This window comes from Coturnix japonica, chromosome 14 (assembly GCF_054131305.1).
Source record: "Coturnix japonica strain WE chromosome 14, WE-NBRP24, whole genome shotgun sequence".
NCBI lineage: Eukaryota > Metazoa > Chordata > Aves > Galliformes > Phasianidae > Coturnix > Coturnix japonica.
Genome location: NC_140676.1, coordinates 9,705,286 through 9,732,141, shown reverse-complemented (window position 1 = coordinate 9,732,141; position 26,856 = coordinate 9,705,286). Strand labels below are relative to the sequence as shown.

The following is a 26,856-nucleotide window of genomic DNA, read 5'->3' as shown; positions in this document are numbered from 1 at the left end:
GGGAAACACTTTGCAGACAGAGCACAAACACAGCAACCCCCCACCCAGCTCCATGGCAAAATGAGCAGGCTTCTGGCTCCACTAAAATGAAAGGTCTGATATGCTTCAGCTGTGCAGGAAAAGGGGGCTGCCTGTAGAAAGGAATTAGAGCTTGAATGCGTAGCAAAAATAGACCACAGCGAAACCTCTAAATCCTGGAAGCACATGACTGAGCTTTCCTAATTCCACAGCCAGCAGTGCGCGGTGCTGCAGAGCCTGCTCCCATCAGAACAGCACTCAAATGAGTAATTAAAGCCATGAAAAAAAGGAGCATGCTCTCAAAAAATTCCTAAATTGAAATAGCAGATATCGGAAAACTGTGGTTGGGTTCTAAGAGCAGGGAAGCAATCGGCTCAGGGAAAGACAGACACATAATGGCAAGGAAGGCACTTACCTCCATAACAAAACTCGTCCTGTTGACGTTCCCATGTTGGGAAACAGGTATCAGTAATTTTGGCTGTTTCATTATGATGGGAAAGTGGGGTTTAGAAGAAAATCCTATCCATAAGTCTTTCAGAGCCACCATGGTTTATTTCCTCCTGCAGAGCGGGAGCAGCAGCTGCCATGGCTCCCCTTCCCTCTGCTTTCAGACAGCCTCCAAAAGGTACCCATACCCATCTCCTCCATGACTTCGGGTGATTGAAGCCGTTTCTACTGTGTTAAAAAGCATTTCAGGCCACGGAGGGGTCAAAAAAAGGCCAAAGCAATTGCTGCAAAATGTGTTGTTCCAGAACGTTCTCTCCAGGAACATGTGTTCGTATTGTAACGGTGGGTGGCTTTAGGATGCTTTTTTTTTTCGTTCTACCACAGAAGAAGAGCCATGTTATCACCCCATCTCATCTCCTTTGTGCTACAGGGATGGGTCACATGTTGAGCAAGCAACACAGGTGCAGGGAAGGAGCAGTGGGAAGCGTTGGACACCTCATAAACAATGAGCAGAACGTGGGACTGCCATTGTGCATAACGGGATTGAGGTGTTTGTGGACACGTCTGAGAGGGACCCAATGGAAAAGGAACTCCTCCTGTGGGAGTGGGGAACGGCCACGCGAAGACATTCTGCAAGAGGCCGCGTTTTACCGTTTAATCCTCAATTACACACATGACTTCGCTGCGGAAAGGTCACCAGACAAAGAATGTTAGTCAACTGTGCAGCAGGGAGGGGCGGTGCGGCAGCGCTCAGCTTTGCTCAGGTCGAACGGCTCCATCTCAGCAGCACGGACGGCCCAGCAGAGGACGATCGAGCAGGGGGCTCGTGCTGCTCGGGGTCACGCTGCTCTCCCGGCCCTAACCCCGGCCCTCAGAGCCGTAGAGATGCTGTGGAGGCGGCGGGCGGCGCTGCTGCTGCTGCTGCTGGCGCTGCGGGGCTGGGAGCTGCGGGGAGCGAGAGCGCAGCGCCCGGCAGCGGACACAGGTGCGGGGGGGAACGAGCCGGGCACATGCCGGCAGCCCCCGACTCGATGTAACGGCTCTGCGCTCGTTTTTCAGACAACAGCACGGACTGCGTCCCCCCTTCGTCTGAGTTCCCCGAGGGATTTTTTACACCGCAGGAGAGAAAGGATGGAGGGATCGTTATCTATTTCCTAATTATACTTTACATGTTTTTGGCCGCGTCCATCGTGTGCGACGATTACTTCCTGCCGTCTCTAGAGATCATCACGGAATGTAAGTGTCTTGTTCTCCCTTTCCCTGTAGCGCTGGGCTCAGAGTTGGGGCGCTGCAGGGCAAAGCTGCAGCCCACCCACACACACAGACCTTACCAGCGTACCAGGCTTCTTTATGCTTAATACAGACAGTAGGGGTTTGGAATGAGCACTCTTAAGTCCAGAGGAAAAGCCAACCCCGAGCTCTCCATCTGAAACCACAGGGATTCATTTCCTTGCTGAAGTTTTGCTGTTTCTCAATGTAGTGCAGGAGTATCAGCGCAAGCTGCTGCCACTCAGTAGTTGTGTCAGAGGAAGGGACAGTTAGAACAGCCCTGTGAAATCCCATCGTCCTGCAGTAACACTGAGCAAAAAGGTGGTCCTGGCTGAGTTCAGCTCTGCATTAGAACAGATTCTCCAGGGAAACTCATTCCTGGACACTGGAAAACATCCTCCAGACCTGAACGCTTACAGGAAATGTAAGTTCAAACATTGCCATAGAGCTAATACTTAAATTGATGTTAGATCGTTGTTCCATAGTAAGCGATACTCCCCTGCTCTTAGTGCAGACCCCTGTCCAAACAGCAGTGTATCATAAACAGCTTACTAGAAGTCTTACAGCATTCATGGAAGAGGCTCATCCCAGCACTGGTTTAAATCTACTGGTTTTAGTGTGATAAGGCACAGGAGCGTGGATCTCCCTCGCAATAGACTTGACATGAATCATCACCAAGTGTTCCCACACTAAGTTTTTATCCTCATGGAGCAGCATCAAGGCCTACACAAACATGGCTATTTTACATCTTAAGATCATATTGTAATGCCCTCTATTACAGGTGCTCCTTCTCTAGTATTTAAATGAGGTTGGGAACAAGTGAGCTCCATTAACAAGGCCACATTTTCAGTGTTTTAGACGTTTTGAATAATTGCATTAACTGTACGAAAGCGAGCAGAGTTCATTCCAGTAATTGTCGTAGCTTCTAACATTACATGTTAATGTAAGACTACTGAAGCATTTGGGGTTTTTAATGCTTTTTAAAAGCAATTCTCTCACTGTATCCTCAGGCCTTGGCCTCTCTCAGGATGTTGCTGGAGCAACTTTTATGGCTGCTGGAAGCTCTGCTCCAGAACTTGTCACTGCTTTTCTAGGTAAGAGAGACGCGCTCTGACTCCTCGTAACCTACAGCTCCTTACCTCAAAGAGGAACATACCAGAGTCATTTTCCCTGCAGGAGTCTTTGTGACAAAAGGAGACATCGGCGTCAGCACCATCCTTGGATCAGCCATCTATAATCTTCTTGGGATCTGTGCAGCATGCGGGCTGCTCTCTAGCGTGGTAAGAATCAACCCGGATGGTTCTGCACCTGAAAGCCAGATGGTTCTTCTTCTGTTTTGCCAACAAAAGTCAAGAGAGACTTGCTATGACAACCGTCAAGTTTATTATTTCGTAGCAAAACCAGCATGTAATCAGATTTCAGATAAGTTGCTATGAAAGTTTTTAAAAACACTTAAAGTTGTTAAATATCATACTTGAGTCATTCCTAAGAATCTCGGATCTTTACATAATATAGAAACAACATACCGATGCAGCATTTACAGCACTTGGTGAAAGTATTACAGACACATTAAAAAAAAAACCAAGTCAATGGATCTGTGATCTGCAGGTTTCGAGGCTGTCCTGTTGGCCGCTGTTCAGAGACTGCCTGGCATATACAATTAGTGCAGCGGCCGTCCTTGCGATGATATCTGACAGCAGAATTTACTGGTAAGAGCACAAGTAGTGTTTAGTTACCGTTGAGTGGAGATTAGTGAAACAGTGTTAAAAAAACAAACAAACTTCAGCTGCCATTCACTAACAGAAATATACATCCTGTTGGCTTTAAAAACGTAGAAAGTCACAATGCTTGTAAAGATTGTTACCTAACCATTCAAACCCTGCATGTTTATAGTCTGGTCTGCATAGGTTGCTTTGTACAAACTTCACAACATCTATCTGACCTGTTTTGGCATAGCAGTTAGCCTTCAGAGTTAACTTCTTTTAGAGCTTTTCCTTAATAGCACTTCCATTAAGAAACACATTGCTCTGTTAGAAGCAGATCGTGATTCTCTGGTGTCAGCTCTGTTCCATCACCACTGAAACTCCTGTTGTCCCAAAACAGTCAGGTCCGGTGCCACCTCTCTGAAGTTTCTGACTCGAAATAACACACTCTGTCCCCCTCTTTAACCACCACATGAGACTCAGTTTTGCAGACATCAGTTGTTCAGTAAGTTCCCCTGGAAAACATGCAGCTGTACAACACACAGACAAGATTCTGCAGGGGGTGGGGAATTAAACTGCTGAAAGACATGGAGAAACTTACAAACTTCCATGACATTGCCCATACAAGTGCAAAAAGATGCTTTTGTTTTTTCCTTTCACTACCATGCAATTTTTTTTTGTCTTCTCATGTCAGTCACTTTAGTTATTATATATTAATCTATATTACACATTATGTAATTATTATTATTTTTCATTCTAGGTATGAAAGTGCTTCCTTATTATTAATCTACGGGTGTTATATTCTGGTACTATGTTTTGACATTAAAATCAACCGGTGCCTCATGAGAAAGCTCAGTCCCTGCTGTTGGTGCTTTACAAAAGCTGCGGAACAGAGCAGTGAGCAGCAGCCATTAGCTGGATGGAGAGAAGAGAGCGGGCCTCTCATTCGACAACAGTCAAGAACAGATAGTGGAATCTTTCAAGATGAGCTGGATTATTCTCAGCTTTCAACAAGCTTGCATGGGCTTGATGAAATCTCTGAAGGTATAAGTGTCCTTACAGTTGTCTCTAGCAATCTCTATGCCTGTTTACATAAGTTCTAACAAAGAGCAAGTTTTCAGATATTATGAAGACTTTGCTCAGAAGATATTGTGGTATTTAAGCACATTGTTATTCTGTGCTGGAATATAACATTAAATGAAACTGTAGTTGTGATGTTTGTATGAAGTTATTTGCTAGAGGAATGCTCGGACAGTTGCTTATTGGTGCCAGTAACAGAACTTCCATCATTTGCTGCTGTGCACATTTGAAACCTCCCAGCAACTCAGTCTGTAAAACACAGTATCAGCTGAAAGACACACTGCTACCGTACTAAGATATCCTGTTTTGTCATGACAGTGGCCAGTTTGTAACCCAAAATATGCATTATAGCAGAAGGAATATGGAGCCACGGACCATGCTTCCTCTTCACTTAGACCAATCATCAGTTGGTGCTAAATCTTGTAAACATTTTGCATAAACCTTATAGACAAGTTCATTTTTCATCCACCTTGGTTGTCTCCTAGTGACACAGTAATAAAGAACATCTGATTTCAGAGATCAGTCCAGTGTGATGGAGGCACTAGTAAGACAACAGTTACAACATCACAGTTATTTTTTGTACCTTTTTCCAGTATTCTCACAAGCAAAAGCAAATAGCATGACTTAGTGCTAAGGGTTCAAACTTAATGCTACAGTTTAAAACAGTTACTTCTCCAGCAGATCATCCAAGTGTCTTCACCATGCCTGAAGAAGATATGAAGAGAATTCTGTGGGTGTTGTCCCTTCCTATTACTACGCTGCTCTATTTGACTATACCAGATTGCAGAAGGCGCTTTTGGAGGAACTGGTTCATGGTAACATTTTTCATGTCAGCAGCATGGATTTCTGCAATCACTTACGTCCTTGTGTGGATGATAACAATAGCAGGTAGGTACCTCAAGTGCTGCACCAAAGCAACCCATCAACAGTGGCTGACAAAGTTTTCTCCGTGTGAAGATTTTCCTTTTTCACATTCAGCAGTCAATATAGCAAGACGTATTTCACTTAAACAATCCCTTATTTGTGATCGCTTCCTTTGGCTCCTTCCATCTAATGAAAACCTCTGTAGAATTTAGCTATTTTTGACTGCTTACCATCATGTGAAAGAGAATTTGTTTACAAAGCTACAAGAAACAGCTTATATTTAAAAAGATTGTTTCACTTCATCAAGCAATTTAATGGAACTAATTAGGTATGCAGGAATAAACTCATCAAGCCAAAGTCTGGCAAACATGGAATCCACCAGGACTGAAATCAAAGGTTCAGATTTTTGGAAGAGATCCGTTATTTCTACACCTAAACTGCCAAAAATTATGTCCAAACTTTTATTTTATTCCAACCTTAGTGTCATATGATTCTTAGATTTCCTTACGTGTGTGTGTAGCTCTTAAAAATCTGCATTGTAAAGATGAAAAAGCACTGGATTTAAGAGAGAGAGAGGATGTGAACGAATGCAAAAACAGTTTTAAATATCTTAAAGTACTAAGATATTTCACTGTTTCTCCAGTCAGCTCAAGGAAAACAAAGCAAGTTTTAATTTTAAGAACAAGTACAAGACAGATCTGTAAATGAGGAATAGCACAAACCTTGCCATTTCTACATCCTAGCTCACTAATACCACTTCAGTATTCTGCTAGTTCAGCATCCTAAACTTGTTTTCAAATTAAAGTCGGTGAATAACTCCTCATTAGGTGCAGACACAGACCTACACAAAGGTAGACTTGTGAGAAGTGACCAACATTGCTGGATACAACACCCATCAGGTTCACTCCTTCGTCACTATTTTCTACTTTTATCTAAAAATCAAAGGTTTACCATCTGAATGCTAGAAGCCTCTGTGACAGGATCCAGATGAAAATTATTGCCCATCTACTAGAAGAAACACTAATTCATATGAAAGTAGGTACAGTGGAGTTTTAAATAGCACATTAGTGTTAGTCCACTCTGAAGAGTCATTACAAGCAGCACTGGGGTCTTTGTCCCACTACTTCAAGGTCAAATATGTTCTATTTACACATTAAAACTCTAAAAATTACATATATTTGTATATATATATATTCAAGTCTAGGTTCTTTGATGAATGTTGACCCAAAAATATTCTATTGTTGCATAAAAATGGCCTATCAAACGTGCCAAAAGTTTCATCGCAGGGGGCTACGTTTTGATGGTCAAGAGCAAACCTAATTTAGTTCACATTTTTTTTTGTCACTAGCAAGGAAATTTTCATTACTCTAGCAAGATATTGCTACCAATACACAAAATGAACTGAAGGCTAGAAAAATAAGACCATTCTCTCTTTATGGTCAATTGCCAGAAAAAAAACCTACAGTTCAACTAGAAGACGAATCTATCTAATAATTAAAAAAGAAAAGAAAAATCAGCTTCACCTGAGTTTAGATTCTATCTTATAAACTTCAGAGGGCTAGAAACTACTATTGGGTGCATAACACTGGTTCAATTCATATTTCACCTTTGTTTAGCTTATAAAAGCTGATCATATTGGTCCCTCCATCCTACCAATCTCTTACATTAGAAGCAATGAAAAAATAAATACCGCTACAGATTTTACAAGAGGATGACATAACTGCCTTTGAACAGGAAAAATTTCAAACAACTTGAAGGAGTTGATCTAGAAAGCTGTTACGTCCTAGGCAATTACTGCTAACCTAAGTTATAGCACACTGCCTCTTATTCTAAGAAAATGATGCTTAGTAGTGTCAACATACTCTAAGCAAGAATTCAGGCTTTAACATAAGACAAGTTTTAAATACTTAACAGCCTGAATAGAATAATGAAGAACTTCAAGGTATTGATGCTCATGAATGGTACATAAAACTAAAGGCTGCTACAACAGTTTTGAAAATGATATGAAACCCTGTATTCTAAGAAACCTGTATTCTTTCAGAACATACAGGGCTAAAAACAGGTAGGCAGGAAGCTTCTGTTCTGATAAACATTATTATTATTATTTTAATTTAAGTCAGTGTTGATCTAAAGAAACTCATCATTCTAAAGGAATACTTGTGCTAAGAAGTCATTTTGCATCTTCCAAATCCAACAGACTGAAAAACTTCTATTTCCTTCTAACTGGAATGAAGCGTTAGAGCCACTTAGTTGATACAATACTGTAGTAATACCCTTAATGTCCTTATTTCCTAACAATGTCATGCGATGGTGGGGTTTTTTTCCCCCTCCCCTTTGAAGAGTATGTGTCTCCAGAACACTTAGGAGTGATAATGACGAGATGTTTCAAACCAAAGGAAACTTAACATTTTCCAGGAGTCAAGAAAAGGGAATAAATAAGTATTTAAACTTGAACTGTATCTGAAATGACAATCCATAGTTAAATATCATCTTGAACACAGAAAACCTTCCATCCACTCAGGCTCTGAAAAGCTGCAAATAAGATGGTTACTATCCTGTAGTTCCTTGATTGAGAAACAAAAGCAATATAACATTTCATTGTTGTTTTTGTCCCTGTTAAATTGGTGAACAGATTCTACAGATTTTAGAATTACTATTATTAATAATCCTTTTTTTTCCAGCAAAGGAAGCCTGAAGAAATTTCTTTGCATGAAACAACATAAAAATCTTACTCATGTTTTCTACCATTATTTATAAACTACAGGTGAAACACTGGGAATTCCAGAGTCAGTAATGGGCCTCACATTACTAGCAGCAGGAACAAGTGTACCAGATACAGTTGCAAGTGTGCTGGTAGCTCGAAAAGGTAAAGATTTTGGTGTTCAGACTCATTCCAATTGATGCATTTAAAAAGTATTATGACAAAGTCAGCATTTCGAGAAATTCAAGGAGTAACTTCAAAACTTGCTCGTTTCTAAGGTTACCACTAATAAATCAGATAGCTTACCTTAAAAAATAATAATAATAAAAAAGCTGTGGTTCAGACATTTTAAAACCTCCCAGTATCTCAGATAAGTGTTCTAGATTGGTATGATTTGCTGTCGATCACCTCACAGCTTTACTGCAAAGCACAACTTGTCTTGGTATTTTAAACATGACTGTGGATTTTATAATGTCCTGTTTAGTTTATCTTAAGACCAGCTTTGCAGGTTCTGATGTAGAGAGACACTTTTTAGTCTTGTGGTACCAAAACCATCATCTATAGAATCATATTTACCGTTTGTGCAAAGAAAAAGGCTAAAAAGGGTGTTTCACATGAAGTTGAGGGCTGGCAGCCTGTTCCTCCAAAACAGTATAACACAACATATCAGGCTTATTTGTACTTCTTCTTTTACAGGAAATGGAGATATGGCTATGTCTAACATTGTGGGATCCAACGTATTTGATATGCTGTGTCTGGGAATACCCTGGTTTATAAAAACTGCCTTCATAAATACATCCGGACCCATAGAAGTGAACAGCGGTGGTTTGACATACACAGCCACTTCTCTCATCTGTTCAGTTGTTTTTATTTTTCTGGCAATTCACCTGAATGGCTGGAAAATAGATAAAAAATTGGGAGCAATTTGTCTTATACTCTACTTAGTATTTACTGTATTATCAATTTTATATGAACTTGGCATCATAGGGAACAATCCTACAAGGGTCTGTGGCAACTAGTTTTAATCAGTGATTATACTGATGAAAAATAAAAGCCAGAGAAAAAGATCAGTTTCTTCATTTAGTCAAATAAAAAAAAAAAAAATCCAAGACTTCCATTGGACTCTTAATCTTATTTACAGAACTAAGTCATGGCATTAAAGTAATATTAAGTAGAACAAAAACATCACAGCCTAATTGGAGCCCTTTCCTTTAGAGTCAAGAATTACATTATGACAACAACAAGCACATAAAACTAGAATTCTGGAAGGAAAAAAAAACCAAACACCTAGTTTTTACATTACAATGTTGATACAAGAGCTTGGGAAAAAATAAAATAAAATCAGGAAACACTAAACAAATCCCACTATGCAATCTTAACAGAGAAAATGGCTTATTTTATTAAAAACAGTATAACCATTCATTTAAACTGAATGACTAGAGAGAGACACTTGGCCTAATTTTCCAAAGGCGCCAAGCATCCAAAGTTCCCATAGTCTAACGGAACCTACAGGTGCTCAGTGCCTCTTAAAAAAACAACAAAAATCAGGCTAATTGTCTTTAAAAACCAAACATCGTAAGATTCAGTTAACAAGTATCACAGTATATTAAACACTATACTGTTAAAGGCTGGTGGGATTTAAAAGTTCCTTTTTACAGCTTTCGTAAGCATACAATGTTACTAAAAATGACTTACTAGGATAGAGAAGCTAAACAGACATAGGAATGTTCCTGAACACAGTTTTAAATTATGCATTGCGATCCAAGCGTACATCAATTTCTCTGCCACTGATTTTTATGCCGTTCATTATCCTACAGGCCTTTTCAGCAGATTCTGGCGAGTCAAATCTGACTGTTCCACAGCCTTTTGATTTTCCATTCTCCATTTTTATTTCTGCAAACATTACATGACCTGAATAAACAAGTTAAACAGCAGTTATTTTAAGCCTTCAGCATACTGTAAACTTTAAGAACTAATTAGAAGTGATAAAAGAGCAGATTAAATATAATTCGGGGAACATGCAATAATAGCATTTTTAGACTCAAAGCATATTCACTGATTGAGGGAATGAGACACAAATCAGAACAGAAGCGAAGAATCCAAATTATGACCCACTCTTTGCTTCAAACTTAGAACTAAGTCCAAGTATGCCATAATTTGACATCAAGTTGGAAACAATGCACCCTATAAAAAGCTAAGGAAAATGTCCACATTTCATTCATGGAGTCATATTGCCAGAAGAGTGACTAATGGATGTACTCTGAATGAATGACAGTTCAATCCAGTCCACCTTGTTCCCTCTAGCTTGCCAATCACAGTAATATTATCTAACCAGCCACAACCACCTTGTAATCTTGCAAAGAAGTTGCAGAGCAAAAAAACAGCATGAGCTTTCCAATTCTTTTATGTTTACTCGAGTTTGGATACTTGACCCCAGAGGCAACATGCCTACGTAGATGCCAGAGTTACACTCCACTCCTGATCCCTCATTTGGCAGTTGGAACAAGAAATTCTTCCCTAAAATACGTGGCTTTTTATATTTAAATGTCATAGAAGTCTGTCCTTTCATTGAAAGAAACTGCTTTCATTCCAGTGTCATAAGGAAATATGGAGATATGGACTTCGTATGTTTAATTTGTTATCAGTCTTAAAAAACATTCAACGAAATCACTGCACCTGACAGTAGCCAGAAAGAACAAACAAATTCCAGTAACTCTGAAAGTTGCCGAGTCTTTAGGACAAAAAAGGTGAACCGGTTTACCTGTATCCATTCCTCAGAAAACAATCTAATTCCTTAGCATAACTGCAAATATGTTACCGGGTTGATGACAGCAGAGTACAAATAACCATAAAGAAACACAGATGTTCCTATCATATATCACTTCATGCTACAATTGTATCTGCACAAGAAGTTGCACTTAAAGAATTCTTCCTAACTACTGGTATGTATTTTAGTAGAGAACAGCTAAATCCATTTGCACAAGAACTTATTTCACATATCCACCCAAACAAAGGCAGGTGGATGGCAAGAAAAGGGAACACAAAATAATCCCTGAAAAATTTCTGAAGCAAAATCAAAAGTGAACAACAGCTTGTTGGTTTCAAATTGAATTATTAATCAAGTTTACATAACTGGATAAGTTCAATATTGAACATGAATTAAACAACTCTGCTGCATGCTCTGTTTTTAAAAGAGGTGAAGGTTTATGTGTTCCTTTATCAGAGTAGTTTCCCAGTATAATACTAGGATAATGACTTTCAGCTCCCAGAATTTTAACAGCAGCACGCAGTCCTGATAATAGGGGGAAAACGGAGCTTCTCTCTAACAAGCTGGTGCACTAGACCTGGCTATAATTCAAGAAGAACTTTTAGACCTGGAACAAAAGCACACTAAGTTCCTGTAGCTACTACATACATCTGAACACTGAGCTTTTTTCAAGGTACTACTGCAAGGTCTAAAATATTTCTCTGCACTATACGAGTAGCTGTATGAAGGCTTCCTTAGATAGCAGCAGAACATTTTAAATTCTTTCTTTCCTGTCTCCCAAAGCAAGTAAAGCCATCCACAATTCAGTTATTTAATACCAAAGTGTTATGTTCATGTTCAGTTACATCAAGTTACACCATGCTTATCAGGATCCCCTACTTGCACTAAAACAATCTGCTGCTTTAGCAAAGTTCTTAACTCTGCTTCAATACAGCACCATTATTGGAAATTATGCATGGCCTGGACACACTGACACCCCTTCTGAGCATTTGTCTCAAAATAAGCATAACCAAACTAAAAGGGTAATTTCATTTATAGAATGGGTTAAAGTTGATAGCAGACCAGCACTCTCAGTCAGCGCAGCCCATGTTATAATTTAGACTCACGTGTTGTCAAACCTAAAAATTATTTATAAAACTGTCCTTATCTAAAGAACATCATACAAAATGTGACGTCAGTGGAGCTGAGTAGAGGTAAGAGTTGCATACGTACCACACTGACTGAATTTCTCCTTTAGCTTCTGCCAGGTCAAGTCAAAAGGGAGCTAGAATTCAAAAAAATGTATTAATAGCAAAAGATTACAATAAGAGAGAGCATGTAGTCAGACATGCACAAAAAATAAGCTTATAGTTTCCCCGTATGCAAACACTTACATTTCTCACAAATATCTGGTTGCCTTTAGAGCCCAATCTCTCTTTCATGGCACCTCCCATTGGGCCGGGCACAAACCCTCGGTCTATATCAATGTTCCTGTCCAGGCCTCCACCCATAGCTGGTCCCATTCGATCAAAGCCAGCACTCATCCGATCCATTCCCATTCCTCCGGGCATACTGTTCATACCGCCCATTCCACCACCTACAGAAAGAGAATAATAATATTAATGTATTTTATTACTAATAAATGCATAAGCATATATATATCATAAAAGTTATTTTTCTTCTGTCACAAAAGAACTTGTACAGGCACAGTTATTCACACACACTTCTGTCAGTTGAAGCAAAATAAACATTCAGCTTTACTTGATGCAGTCACACCACATTCAGTGACAGTCTTGGAGAAAAAGCACATTATGCAAAGAACAGACATGACTGCAAGTCTTGTGAAGAGTTTGGATTTTCCCATGATACGTGCGGTGGAATATATTCAAGTACATTACATAAGGAACCAAGATCAATGGCATTCAAATATCTTGTACGCTCATTTTTCTGGATTCATAATTAAAAATTAATGTAAAACAAGCTTATCAAGATCACAAGGGGCCTCCTAACTCTTATGTCTCTTGAGATTGCCACTAGCAAGATTTTAGTTTCTCATGTGCCCCAGCTTGAGGAACTAAGATTTTTGCCTTGTACAAACTTAGTATTTGAGCTTTGCACAAAGCTGAACTGGGTGACAGCCTGCAAGTCAATAGATTACTGGAGTAACTAAACTCAGCTTCATCAGGTTCACACAATTCATTTTGTCCATTCATCCTTTCTCTAGAACTCAAGTTTACTTCAATCACTTCTCCCTCCACAACAGAAGCTCAAACTATTTCAAACCTCCATGTTTAGGGAAAAGACTAGAGAGGAAAACCTGCTAAGTGAATTTGCACCTTAACAGAACAGTTTTAATTATTAGACTTGCAGTCACACACAACAGAGTTCTGACACTGAGCAAACACTGCAGTACAAATCCACTGAAACAACTGCATGTGCAACAACCACATCATTACATTGCCTGAGCATTTACATGCTACGAAAACAAGTAAACCTACTCATTCCAGATCCCACTGGGCCCATTCTAGGTGCTCCCATTCCTCCGGCAAAAACACCAATCATTGCACCACCTAAACAGATAAAAAAATAAAGTGACATACACTGAAACTGCCAGATAGCGACAACAGCAAGGCACACAATGATACAGCACACTGATCTCAGTGTTTCCCATCAGTTCTTTTACACAGAACGCTTTAGCTGGTGCCTTTGTTACACAAACTAAATAGGAAATACCCAGCAAGTAACTTCACCTTTTCCTTCCCTATTACAGGAAGTAAACTACCCTGATTTTCTCTACTCCGATAGCAGTGCAAACACTTTAAATGAGCCATTTCCCAGATTGGGACTAACAGCCCCATTTGTCAAGGTTGAAGGGTTCATCCTATTGAACCTTACTGTGTAGATATGTCCTAGCTTCTCCCACCCTAAAGAAACTCACGTAAAAGCTAGAATTGTCTCTCAAGGCCTGTCTTAACTGTATATGAATGCAGAGTTCATGGAATTGGGAGGGGAAAAAAGAGAAAAGCAGCAATACTTTAATTAAAAAGTGCCAGGTAAAACCATGAAAACTTCAGAACAGTGACAGAAACTGATTCTAGAAAGTGGATTTTAATGGATAAAAAATGAAAACTTGCTGATGTTATTGAAGTGCTATGATTCAGTAAAGTAAGTAACCCTGAGGGAATTGTAGGAACTCAAAGAAATACATTCATGTCAATGCCTAACAGAGTAGGGGGCTGTGCAGACTGCATAAAAAAAACTCCCATTTGTTCTGTGGAACAAACCTGACAAAATTTGTTCCAACAAACCTTGTTTCTAGAGAAAGAGCATTCAGGAGACCACAGGTCTAACAGCAGCACCAGACTGATAAAAGAGCTTCCAATAACAATAGGCAATGTTTCTGGATATAGGTAGCATAATCATTTCAGAAAGTAAACTGCTGATATTTTCTACAAAGGCTTTTCATCTTCCATCAGATTCATTTTCTGTATATAGTTCAGAACAGCAGCAGGGGTTCTCTGCTGGTCTCTCGGGAGAAAGCTTCCTCCTCACAGAAAACATGCTGTCAGAGAGACTTCAAAAACATATGGACCAACCTGTTCAAGATACTATGGTTGTTCAACAGCAGCAGGATTACTCCCAATAGTCTGCGTATGAGGAAGCCCTCAGTACTTATTCATTAGGCCTAAGAGGATGTAGTACAAGTAACAGACTTTTGAGTCCTCTTGTACAAACACTTCTAACTGTACTGGCTCTGGATTTTCACTGAAGAAACAGATGTTCATCCTAAGCTGCAAGTACATATAGTGAAAGATTATACTCAATTTTTAAAGACCTTAATTCCAAGCCACCAAGTCTAATTTAACTGATAACCTCACTACATACCTACTGCTTGCTACACAATTACCAGTAGTTGTAGAGAAGCAAATAACAGTTACCCTTCATTGAGACTTGCCCAAATTAACAACCCTCTTTCTCCCCCAAAAGCCTACAAGTTGCATGTTTCCTAGAGCCCATGAATCTTATGGTTTTAACACACCTGCACTTTCACATTAGTGAGCTGAGGTGTGGAGCATAATGAGGGGCAGGGAAGAAAAGAAAGGCTGGCTCCTATGTGTTCACCCAGGTAAGCATATAGTAACAAAGTGAAGAAGGTTCCACTACTAACCATTTCCAGGCCACTCAACCTCTATACAGATAGAAGAGCATCACACATTTGAGGGAAGCAAAAAGTAGCAAAAATGAACCCAGCCAACAAGGCATTATTTATACTTTAAAAAAAAAAAAAAAAAACCAACAACAAAGCTGGCCCAGTTTCAGAAGAGGCCAGGATACCCTGTCCTGAGCTGCATGAGAAAAGGTTGGCAGAAAACAGAGGGAATCAAAATCCACCATTCATCTACAATGCTGCATGATTCGCAGCAAGAACCATTTTCCAGCATGTCTTTGCAAAAGAAGTCTCCTGGAAGTTGCAAAGGTAGTGAATGAACAGCTTGTTCAGGACTGCCAATATACGTTTCAATATCCAAATGACATAATGTCTGGCACAGTTAACAGCCTGAAGCTCAATACTTTCCTCAAATCATTACTTCTATGCCACAGATTAAAAAAACATTTTAACTTCTATCTCCAGAGACGGACATAAACACATAAATATCCTTAAATAAATAAACATCCTTATAATAACAACCAGTGAGACAGAGGAAGATGGCCAAATGAAACCACACCTCTTATTTTTACCCCCCTACTTAAAACTCTTCCAAATACACAGAGACTTGAACAGTTACCATACCCATCCTTCCAAAAGAATCTCCAAAACCACGGTTCAGTGCCATTTCACTACGAGCAAAGTCTCTGTCCATGTTTCCTCCCATTCCACCACGGAACATTTCTGCAGAGAATAATGCACAAACCAGAAAAATTCTGTCATATTCATCGAAGTTGATGTTGATACAGCACTTGTTTCATCACTGCTTGTTTAGATAGAAGTGGGTTTAATCCACCAGTCAAAGGCACCTTTCATATCAGCTCCTATGTTTCCATTCATGCCACCACCCACATTTCCTTTGAATTCATCTACATTACTCATCTCTATCTGAAGAAAGAGCTTTTAAAACAGCAAACTAATAGCGTTCACCCACCTCCCATCCGGCTGACTCCAAATCCTCCCATATTAGGCATTCCTTCCATTCCGCGAAATCCAGGTAGCCCTGCAAAATAAGGAAGAATGTTCTTCTATCCAGTAGTTTAAAAAGACATAATACAAAGATGTTCACTGCACGTACCGCCTCCCATTCTATTCATTCCGCCAAAACCAGGACCATCTATTCCCATACCTTTAAATCAAAAAAACAAATGCCATTTAGAACACAGGTAAGATCCTACTGTATTTCTAAAAGCAAAATGTGTCTCAAAAACACACTATGCAAGGATGGCCTTGACAAGAACGTGCCATTCTTCCAAACACGGAAATGACAATTATAAACTTAAAAGCTCTGAAACTTAAAAATGAAGAACATGGCTTTACCTCCTGGACCCATGTTCCCCATTCCACCACCCATGCTCAACTGTGTTGCACTAATGGGCTGCCCACCTGGTCCAAGTCCCATACCAATGCCACCAAGACCACCTTCAAAAATAAAAAGAAAAATAAAGCTATCAACATAAGAAAGACTTTCAGTGTAAGAAGACTGCTGTAAGCAAAACTATTACTGAACAGTTCCAAGGCCATATCAACATGTGAGCTGCTCTCAAGGTAATGCCTTCTATTTTATTACACTGGCCCATGATGTCAGAGGCGGATGTTGGTGGTATGGCAGTCAGGGTCAAACCTTCCCACCAATATTCTCTTATACTTTGTTGCCGTGTGACAGGTGGCAGCAGAGGGGTAGTCTGACAAAAGGGTGCCTGACATGGAAGTGTACATGAAGGAAAAGTTTGTCACTGAACTTGCCCATGCAGAAAAAATAGCACCCATTGACATTCACTGACACTAGCTGAATGTTTACAGAGACCAAACAGCAGACGTTAGCATAGCAAGGAGGTGGTGGTGTGTTTCAGCAGTGGCAATAGCTATCTGAAAGATAAGCTACATTTTGGATGGCCACAGAAATTTTGACAAGCACAAAATGCACACCTAATGGTGGCAACTATGCAAAAAAAAATAGTGCTTTGGAGTTGAGAATTTGAATAGCATTACTGTGCTCCCTTATATTTTTTGCAGTTTTCATAGAAATAAATAGGAGGCAGTACTTACAGAGAAACATACGTAAGTGCAAAGAGTAAAGAAGAATTTACTCACGAGGTAACTGAGGAGCTTTGCTGTCCACACCGCGGAAATCTTCGTGAGGGACTGATTTGTCATCCTGATTAAAAACAAGGATGCTATACTATGATTCGTTCAACACTGTGGCAGAGAGATGTAAGGTAAAAAGAAATGAGAGCAACTTACCATTTTTACGTGCATAGGTCTATCGAACAGGAATTGTCCGTTGAACATAGCTTAAGAAACACAAGTCAAGGAATCTAACCGCACAGGACAATTTAACTATTTCTAAAGAACCACAGTAAAAAATTATGTCTGTATCACTTTTGGAGGTCTCCTGTTCCTTATCTTGTCTTCAGAATGCCAATTCAGAGGCCAATACTAAGGCTGTTAGGAATACAAAGCTGATATCACATGTGTCATGTTTCCAGGTATTTTACATTTGTTCAATATCATCACAGACACCTTTTTACAATCTAGAAGTAAATACAGTCAGTATGATAAAAATCAATTTGCATAGTATAAAATCTAGACCCTTATAGTAGCTACAAAGCAAGTAAGCACAATTTGCAAAACTGGGCTATAAGGAGCCTTAAATAAAGACTAAGCCACATTTGATCCTTCTTTATTTTTTCCCAAAAAACCAAGGATACATATTGCTTGAACAGCTTCAATTGCTTGTTCAAAGGTAACTGTTCCCATTCCTCGACTCTTGCCATCTTTATCTTCTTTGATGTCTGCACGCTTTACAGTTCCAGCAATGCTGAATACCTCTTTTAGCTTCTTCCAACCAACTTTAAAGTCAAGCTTACACATAGAAATACGTAAGTGATTTCACTGCACACTCCTGTTCTACGATTAAATTTGGAATATTTCCTACGCTGTAGGAAATCTTCAGATTCTCAAAATGCTTGATATAAACAGCAAGGATTTTTGAACATACACACATTACAACAAAGTCTGACAAAAATGATACCTAGAAGCACCAAGTTATACTATGTATACCTGTTTTACTGTTCTGATTATCATTCTAACACCGGGAAATTGATGGGTTATTGAGAAGGGCAAACACACACCCATACGTCCCCCTGCAGACATACAGCTTCTCTCTTACATTCATGCAAATAAAGAGCTGATGAAGTAATCATCCCTGACAGTTTAAGTTCGTCTAAAGTAAATAGCAAGAAATAAACAAATTGTATATTGAATTTTAAAAAAATAATGAATACGTATTAAATACACTCTTAAATTAAGATATATGACCGTGCAATAATTAAAAATACATGCCAATTTTAAGACTGGAAAGCATCTTTTGTGTCCAAAATCTGGATAACATTTCTAATTTTTAGTTGAATATACTGACTGCAAACTAAGACTTCTCATTTCCTCTTATTATTAAAACTGGATTACATATGAATAAAAGATATGTTTAAAAAGATCAAGTACTATAGTTTTAGAAAACATTTTTAAACTTACATTTGCAACAAAAATAGTGGACCCAAGCCTGCCTGCCTGCAAGTTACTGATAACCTCAGGAGGAATGTTTGGATTATTGACAATAGAAGGTGGTAAATTCATCAATCCAGGTGCAATATCAGGTCCATGTCCTCCTGCAAATTGTCCTCCTCCGCGCTGCAATGCCCTGCGAGCGTGTTCACCTTCAGGATCCTGCAACACGTGCAGCAATTAAGCCAACTTAATAATCAGTAACAAGACAGGTAACAAGCAAAAACGCACTATTTGAAATTCTACATAGACCCATCAAAATTATCAACTAATATCTTTGTCCATATCAGAGGGATCAAGAACTGAATTAGCATGGAGACCTAATTCCCTCACCTCTAGAGGTGGGTCCTTTCAGATGAGGGTTGAGTCATATTGGCAAAGCACTTGTTGAGGAAGCGTGCACTGCCACTTCACATGCTGTACCTAGCCTATGGACAAGTAGAAAAGATTTCAATCTAAAGGACTGTCAGTCTAGCACCTTTTTCCAAGAACTGAATAAATTTAAATAGCTTTTTTGATTTGTTGATACCATTATTAAAGCTGCAGCGGGACAAAGAACTGTGCCAGATACTGTCATATGCTACAACACTACAATAAAAACACTGTCATTAATTTCAGTTTCCAAATCAGCATAAATTCCCTACTTTCAATCCCATTTGTACAAGTACCTAGCAGTTTGACAACCAGCTCATTCTTCTCCAACTCCTACTGTGAAGCAGGTAAGGAATACAAACATAGCAGTAGACGACAACACAGGTAAGAATATGAAGTTAAAGTTGTTTAAAAGGAGAATAGCATTAGATAGTTTTGGCTTTAGGACACACTTTTTGTGTCACTCAGCATCGTATCAAGACCTTCCGCAAGCCAGTGGGTCCATTCAAAAGTGTCATAAAGAAATTAAATTGAAAGTTACACAGCTGAGACTCTCGTGTCACTAGAACAGAAGACTATCTTCAGAATTTGATATTAAAAGCAACAGCAATAATCATACCTCTTTAATATTCAGTGGTCTTCCACTAAGATCATATTTGTTCATAGTTTCTAACGCTTTCTTAACAAATTCTTCATCTTTGAATTCAACCACACTTAGAGGGAACAAAAACATTTGGAGTATTAAAATAAAGTTCAAAAATATTAAAATTGACAGAATGTTTGGTTAATAGTGCATTTAAATGCACATAGAAAGAGAAACTTACCCACAACCCTACAGCCACGATGATTTGTAATTATATGTAAAGAGGAAAAAAAAAAAGAAAGAAGTCAGTCAGCACATATGTTAGTGTATTATAGATTAAAGTTCCTGTTAAATAACTATTCGTCAAGTTATTTTCAGCTTCAAAAATCATAATAAATGTTCTTAACTGGTAGCCAAGCTGAATTTCTCCTCCTTTCTCAACATACATATTATTCAAATGCATTATACTACATTTGGTCCTCTTTGAGCCAAACCAGAATTGGACTATAGAAAAATGCCACACAGATCTGTGTAAGGAAAACTGGGGGGGAGGGAGGGAAGGGGTGGAAGGAAAAAAAAACCCAGAACGTAACCAAAAACCAATCAAAACACTAATTGGGCCATTAAACACTGCCCACTGACTGCAACATTCAACTCCACATACGTCAAATATAAAAGTACAATGAACAAGGTGTCTGCGTACCTCTTCAGTATTACTAGCATACTTGAGAGATTGCTTTGTAAGAAAATAACGTTTTTGGCTGCACCAGAATCCCTCTAATAAACCACAGAGTTTAGGATTGCTTTAAGGGAAGCAAAGCTGAAAGCATGATTTTGTTTTAGCAAGCATTGAAGAAAGTCATTTGCAACTACTGTTACAACTTCAGTTAAGACTCAAACCTGCGTTTCTCATGTTCTCACTGCAGGTTCAGATCTACTATTGGCCAAACTTTAGACTAGTTTTAAGACAGAGGAGCTTTAACAATCTTCACTCTTAGTACCTCATTGCTGCTGGTACTCTGTTGGCTACCAACCATCGCCATCCATTTGGTTTTTAAAAAAGCAAATGCATTAATCCAGAGTTTAGAGTACCAACCGTACAAAGCTGTCAAATCAGGCACTTCAAACAGTATATTCTTAGCTAACATATTATACTTCTTGTTCCCAGGAAGAGAATGCTACCCGAGTAAAATTTAAGTAGAATCAGTGATTTACTGAGCATCCTTTAACTAAAAGGCATTTGTACCAAAACAAAGATGTTGGGTAAAAAGAAGAGTTAAGTAAATGCCATTTGTTAACATTTACTGAAGTATTTTGTCCTTTACAGCCAGCTAGTTTGAGTTGCGTGAATGCGTCAGACTATTTCTAATACAGGAAACCTCAAAGCTATCTTAATGACATCAGTGTGAAAATGAAACTTACTTTCCAATAACTGGTACAGGTATTATACAAAAATAAAACTGCTGAGGAACTTTTAAACCTCTAGCAGATTGTTGCCCACGGCACTTACCCTTGATTTTCCTTCAGCATCCTTAAACAGCTCCACGTATGTAACCTCACCAACTACATAAGACATACAAAGGGAAAATACCAAGAGACAATGCATTTAAACACCAGTATCTTTCTTTTCTGTGCCCCTGTGCACAACTCTACAGAGAAACACCTATTATTCACCAACAATCAAAACCAGACCAACATACCTCCTCTCAAAGGCTATAGAATTTAGCTAATTTTCAGAAATATGCAGCAGCCACATTCTCAAAATCTAAAAACAAACAACTATATTTAACCTAATTCATACTACAGATCATATTTTGGCCAGTATGATATAGTTGGTGAACAAATTCAGATATACACAGTCCCTTAACCTAACAAATGAAACGTCAACGTTCACTGGAAAGTGTAACATTTGTCATCCTACTCACAACACCTGTTTTAAGGTGACTTTCTACCTGAATATCTTCAATCATAAGTTTGCCTTCAATAATAACCAAATTTACGCATCAAATATTTCACAGCAAGACACTCACTTTCTAACGTAGGAAGTTTCAGTAAGTAAACCAATCAAATAGTCACGTCACCTTACAACAGATACACCAGCAGTTACAGAAGAGGGTTTTTGGCATTTTTCACAGCCTAAAAGCCAGGTGTGCTTTGCATTACTTTTAAAGAATCTATTTTTTCAAGAAAGAACACAGAACTAGCTTTTTACAGAAGTCAAATATTAGCATTAGATCCCCCAAAACTGTCAATAAAAAGCTTGGGGTATCAAGATTACTCTATCAGAACTGCAACAGTAATAACAAGCTTTTAATATAAATCTCCAGACAAACAGTCGTGGCAGTAGTGACAATGCAGACAAAGTTAATGCCACAGCCAGATTCCACCAAAGAAATACAAAACAACTTTTGAAAGACATCCTTTATTATATGTTAACACACTAAACGTGTTGCTTAGATGCAGTAGCCCTTTAAAAAAAATCTACGAGACTACAACTAAATGAAACAATCTCTTTAAGAAGACATGAGGTCATGCATATACTCTCTACTGTCACACTAGAATGGCAGAAGATTGTGAATACCTTGTTTACCAGTCCTACTCTGCAATGCAATTGTCTCAGATGAAAGAGGGGGAAGGAAGATAGATGTGCCAAGTAGAGGCCAAAAAAAAAAAAAGTCAAATCAAATCTGTGTGGCTCAAAGGACATATACATTATATTTCGTCTCCTTCTACATGGAGTGCATTATAAGGAATAAGTTACCTTTCTCTCTCATAAGATCTTTAATAGCTTGCCATTTCATGTCATATGGGATGTTGCTAATGAAAACTCTATTACGATTAATAGTCTTCTTCTCTGCACTGCCTGCGTTCTTCTCCTTCGAATAAGGGTGGAATCTATTCTTGTTTCCCAGAGAAGGGATTGCCTTCGGTTTTGCATGCTTCTCTTTCACTGGTGCTTTCTCTTCTTTTGCCGTCTCATCATTATCCCTACATTCCAAATACATAAATAAATACATAAATATTAGTCTCACCTTGGATTACAAAACTACTGAAGCATCAATACACCCAGCTCTATAACTCTATACTATTAGAACTCCCAGGATGTTGCCCTTCTTTTAAATGTATAACAATACGTTAATTCTATCAGTGTAGTTTCAAAATAGGTTGCTTTACCTAGAATGAAAATGAATGTTACAAGAGACCCAGGCACTATTATAAGTTCAGAAATCACATCTTACTACTTCTGTTACATCCTTTTTCCATTCAGTCTGTCAATACTGAGGAATATGGTGCTATGAAACTACTACAAAGAGCAAAATTCAAGAAATCAGATGAAAAATATCCTACAGTACCCATACTTTGGAACTTCAACTTTCAATTCAGACTTGGCAAAGCTGCACAATATATGCCACAGCCAAGAGTTGAAATATCAAGTTTATGGAACAGCCTGGTATACTTCATTCAGTGTATTAACAGGTACATACATACAATCAACTCTGGGAGGCAAATTACTTTCTATTTTGCACACAAAATTTTTATTCACAATTTTGGTCTGACTACTTTTAGAGAAATTACAATTTAATTTAGAACAAATGCTCTTTTTATTTCCACTGCTTAACACTAGTATAACTTGAAAACATTCTAAAGGCATAGGAAATAGGCTTATTAAGACACGCTTTGACTCTAAGACTAATTAAGTCACCAGGAATTATCCATTAAAAACAACAAAGATTTTTTTTCTTGCCCTCAGTCTTTCAAAAACCAAGCAATAACAGCTGCCTTCCATTTAAAAATGTTTCATATTTGTAGATGAAAAACCACAGGACAGTATGTTTCCTCTCTTCTGATGCAGCACATCTCACAACCTCAGTAGTACACAGTAGTTCTATGTACAGAATTACACAAAACACCCAAACCAAAACCCAAACCTCTTCAGCACTTGACAAAGTGTTACTATGGTGAGGTGGTTCAGCATGCTAACAGAGCATCGAGGTGCCCAAACCACTGCACTGAAAGCCTCCAGTAACGAAGCCAGACAAATACAATCCACTAAACAGATGCTATATATGACTCGTTCAAATCTCACTGCAGTTAACAATAAACTTGGAAGCATTTGCAAGAGGACTTTTTATATTAAAGACCTGTCACCAGCCACTCAAATTAGAACATGGCAGTGTCTCACAGAAGACTGTCCAAGCGATGGACCGGGAGCCCTCCTTCTCAATTACCAGCACTATCTTTACAGTTCCTCCTGCTTTTCAGAAGGCTCCGCTTCCATTTCATTTTGACCACAGATCGTTCCTAGTGTAAAATAAGCCAAACAAGCGTTTCAATTTTACAACTACAGTACATGGCAAGATTACCAACCTTTACGTACTGAAATTATTATTTTCAGCTCTTTTTGCATAATTATTAACAAACAATGAGTGACAGTTTTGCACCCTGAGCATGTGCAAATGGCCTTTCAGTAAGTTAAAAGTATTATCTACTCAAACTTGGACACATCTCAGGGAGGAATAACTTCAAACAGGCACATTTTCCTCCCACAGGTTTTCTCAACTGTTGAAGTACTGATATGATATTAACCTCATAGTCCTTCTGTTTACAAGTGGATTAAAAGAGGATTAGCAACTGAGAAATGCAAGGACACGGCTCGGGTGAAGTATTTGTAAAATTTAAAACATTCAAGTCAACAACACATTATCAAGCCCAAGCATTCTCCAGCTTCCACTACACCACTCCTCCACACCATCCTGTGTGCTACGGCAATAGAACTCCTGTGTGGATGTGTAATGAAGTGAAATGGGTGGAACAATGCAGGGAACTGGTAGGAGCAAAGGGGACCTAAGAGGGAAAGAGTCAAGTTTCAGCTTTCTAGTCAGGCCTGTTCCTTCCAAGGCAGTTCCACTTGTGAAGATAAAACTGATGTACTGTGATACCCCCAGTAAAATCAGAGCTCTTCCTCGGGTTTCAGGATTAGACCAACAGATTCTCTTTAGCCTTTTAAGCTCGTTCCTGCTTAAAGGATTATGAAGCAGCCCCGGCATGTTCAATGTGGTACACAGGAAGTGCCAGCTCTCCAAAGACAGAATCCACTACTCTATGACATCTGCCTGTATGAACCAGTAGGATGCAAGCCTGGCATAAACTCTTACATTTGGGAAAGAGAAGATGCTTCATTTAGTCTAGGAACTGCAACCAATCTCCTGAAAATAAGAGATTAAGAAAAACAAAAATCAATCCTTACAAAATTCATCTGCCAAAATCAATGGGCAAGTGAACAACCTGGAGGTAGAGCCCATTTTGTGGTTGCAGCTCTCACATGAAAAGTACTTCCAATAAAAGAATACATTTAAAACAATGCCCCCTTCATTACCTACAGGCTGCAGAAAAGAGGCTTGGAAACTATGAGCTGCCATTTTCACAAAGAAAAAACAATAGTAATTGTTACTCTTCATGCTTTGCATTAACTAAACATTTTATATGTTTACTTTATTCCTCTGCTTATAAGCACCTGTATGCTCATACAGATAACTAGCTCAGCAGAGATGGAAATGCAAAGTCCACAAATGAACATGTGATTCCAATACACACACATCAAGTCTGTTGTGTTCAACAGTTCCCTTGCTCGATATAGTAAACGTAGGGAGGTGAGAAAGCTGAAAGCAAGATTCCTCTTCAACTCAACCTGATCACCATGCAAACCTGGCACTGAAACACACTTTCAGGCAGCACATTTCAACTCCACGGATGGATGGATGGATGGATGATGGCTTCATCCCTTGTCCACCTGTTTCAGGAAAGACTGGAAACTGTACACAAAACACTAAGATTTGAAACTCTGTTACCAAGAACGTCCCTTATTTTCAGACTAGACCCTGCTGACTCCTATCTTGCAGACTGACGGAGATTGTTCATCTGCATGCAACTAGTTTTGAAGAGAAAATAATAGAACTGTTGAATTGAGAAGGGACACGGTAAAATTAATGTTAACAGTCCCAATGACAACAGGTAATAAAATACTTCATGCCTTAAAGAATGCAAAAAGGTCACAATCTTCTGGTCAAGGTAGAATAATTAAGGTACTCTGAATGCTGATGGTCAGATTCAGGGGACGAAAAAAGCAAAAGAAATGCTGTTTTACTGAAATGCAGAGCTCACAAACACTGAATTTCCCAGAAAGCCAAGTAAAGGCATGGAGTGTGTATGGGCTGCTTAGAGCACGTTAAAAGATCACAGATCTCAACAGTCTTGATGTATTCTAACACAAGGCCTCCTAAAACACGTATTTTGCCTGAAGATGCAAACAAAATTGTAAGAGAGGCTGAAACTTCAATAATAAGAGGCCAAAACCTACTTCATCTATAGAATTACAACCCCTGAAGCCTGATATCAAAAGCAAGCAAACCCATACAGGGCCACTCGTTGTTTTTTAATGGAGACCTGGCATTTCTGGCTCTCCTGCACTATGTTTCTTCTGGACTTACTATATAAGAGACAGTTTACGTACCCTGTATATGGTTATTTTGTTATTTACAGGAAAAAATCGTAGTTTTTTGGTATGTTTTGTAAAGAAGTCACTACAGGGCTTTCTTCAAAAAAAAATTTAAAAAAAAGAAAAAAAGGAACCCAAAGGCTTTACAAATTACACTATGAGAAGTCTGGAAAGGTAAACACAAATATAAACGGCCCAGAACGCTTCTAGACACGGTTCCTGCCACACCGTACCGACCCAGAGCCCATCACAGCACCCTCAAGGCCCGGCCCACCGCTCATCCTCCGGCCGCACACACCGGGCGGGCACCCAGATCCCGGAGATCCCCGAGCACCCGGCCGCCTCACCCGGCCCCAAGTCCCAGCTCCTCAGGTCCCCGAGCGGCCCACGGCGGGGGAGGAGCCCGGCGAGTCGCGGTCATTACAGGCCCCGCCGCCCCCCGGCCCCGTTCCCGCCGCCGCGGCCTAGTGTCGTGCCCGCCGCTCCCCGCCCCCCGGCCCGGCCCGGCACACACATTTTGACGCCATTTGCGCTGCCCCCGCCGCTCTCGGTCGCCGCCGCGGCCTCCTCACGTTGCGGCGGCTGTTGTTGCGGCTGTTGTTGCGGTGGCGGTTGCTGCTGTTGCGGTGGCGGCTGACCGGCCATGGCGGCCTCCTCGGCCCCTCGCTGCAGCGCAGCAGCCGCAGCCTCCGGTTTGTCGTTCTCCGCCATTTCGTGGCCGGGCCGCAGCCCCGCGATGCTCGGTTTGAAAACGGCCCGGAGCGCTTCGGCCTCGCCGCGCCGGGCCGGCCGAGTCTCGCGAGAAC

General features: G+C 39.6%; 2 protein-coding genes across 14 annotated transcripts; one reads left to right on the top strand and one right to left on the bottom strand.

Moving 5' to 3' along the window:
• The first annotated feature begins 1,180 nt into the window (after nt 1-1,180).
• Nucleotides 1,181-9,147, top strand: SLC24A5 (solute carrier family 24 member 5). The gene is made up of 9 exons (XM_015872956.3): nt 1,181-1,450; nt 1,525-1,701; nt 2,745-2,828; nt 2,911-3,014; nt 3,343-3,443; nt 4,198-4,481; nt 5,199-5,405; nt 8,146-8,247; nt 8,779-9,147. The coding sequence occupies exons 1-9, from the start codon at nt 1,351-1,353 to the stop codon at nt 9,099-9,101; spliced, it is 1,482 nt and encodes a 493-aa protein (XP_015728442.3). The 5' UTR covers nt 1,181-1,350; the 3' UTR covers nt 9,102-9,147.
• MYEF2 (myelin expression factor 2) lies at nt 3,099-26,856 on the bottom strand. 13 transcript variants are annotated; one of them, XM_015872945.3, is made up of 17 exons: nt 26,565-26,856; nt 22,316-22,542; nt 21,065-21,117; nt 19,796-19,803; nt 19,591-19,684; nt 18,570-18,761; nt 17,747-17,900; nt 17,280-17,329; nt 17,130-17,193; nt 16,356-16,457; nt 16,114-16,164; nt 15,970-16,038; nt 15,621-15,719; nt 13,327-13,398; nt 12,223-12,425; nt 12,062-12,113; nt 9,458-9,993 (listed from the first exon to the last, which is right to left on the bottom strand). In XM_015872945.3, the coding sequence occupies exons 1-17, from the start codon at nt 26,759-26,761 to the stop codon at nt 9,830-9,832; spliced, it is 1,851 nt and encodes a 616-aa protein (XP_015728431.1). In that variant the 5' UTR covers nt 26,762-26,856; the 3' UTR covers nt 9,458-9,829. The 13 variants fall into 13 exon arrangements, 11 of the variants coding, with proteins under 11 accessions (XP_085371640.1, XP_015728431.1, XP_085371648.1 ...); XR_014934363.1 differs by lacking the exons at nt 22,316-22,542; nt 26,565-26,856 and adding an exon at nt 8,935-8,977 and having other exon boundaries at nt 9,778-9,993; nt 19,796-21,117; XR_014934364.1 differs by lacking the exons at nt 22,316-22,542; nt 26,565-26,856 and adding an exon at nt 8,935-8,977 and having other exon boundaries at nt 9,778-9,993; nt 15,970-16,011; nt 19,796-21,117.

Bases quoted from the DNA above. Each gene is read 5' to 3' on its own strand.
- SLC24A5 (XM_015872956.3), top strand. From the start codon at position 1,351: ATGCTGTGGAGGCGGCGGGCGGCGCTGCTGCTGCTGCTGCTGGCGCTG. The intron at 4,482-5,198 runs GTATAAGTGTCC...CTTCTCCAGCAG, and splicing joins GCTTGATGAAATCTCTGAAG to ATCATCCAAGTGTCTTCACC. The intron at 5,406-8,145 runs GTAGGTACCTCA...TATAAACTACAG, and splicing joins GTGGATGATAACAATAGCAG to GTGAAACACTGGGAATTCCA.
- MYEF2 (XM_015872945.3), bottom strand. From the start codon at position 26,761: ATGGCGGAGAACGACAAACCGGAGGCTGCGGCTGCTGCGCTGCAGCGA. The intron at 15,720-15,969 runs GTGGGTGAACGC...TATTCTCTGCAG, and splicing joins TGGAGTCAGCCGGATGGGAG to AAATGTTCCGTGGTGGAATG. The intron at 13,399-15,620 runs GTATGGTAACTG...TTATCTGTTTAG, and splicing joins AGATTCTTTTGGAAGGATGG to GTGGTGCAATGATTGGTGTT.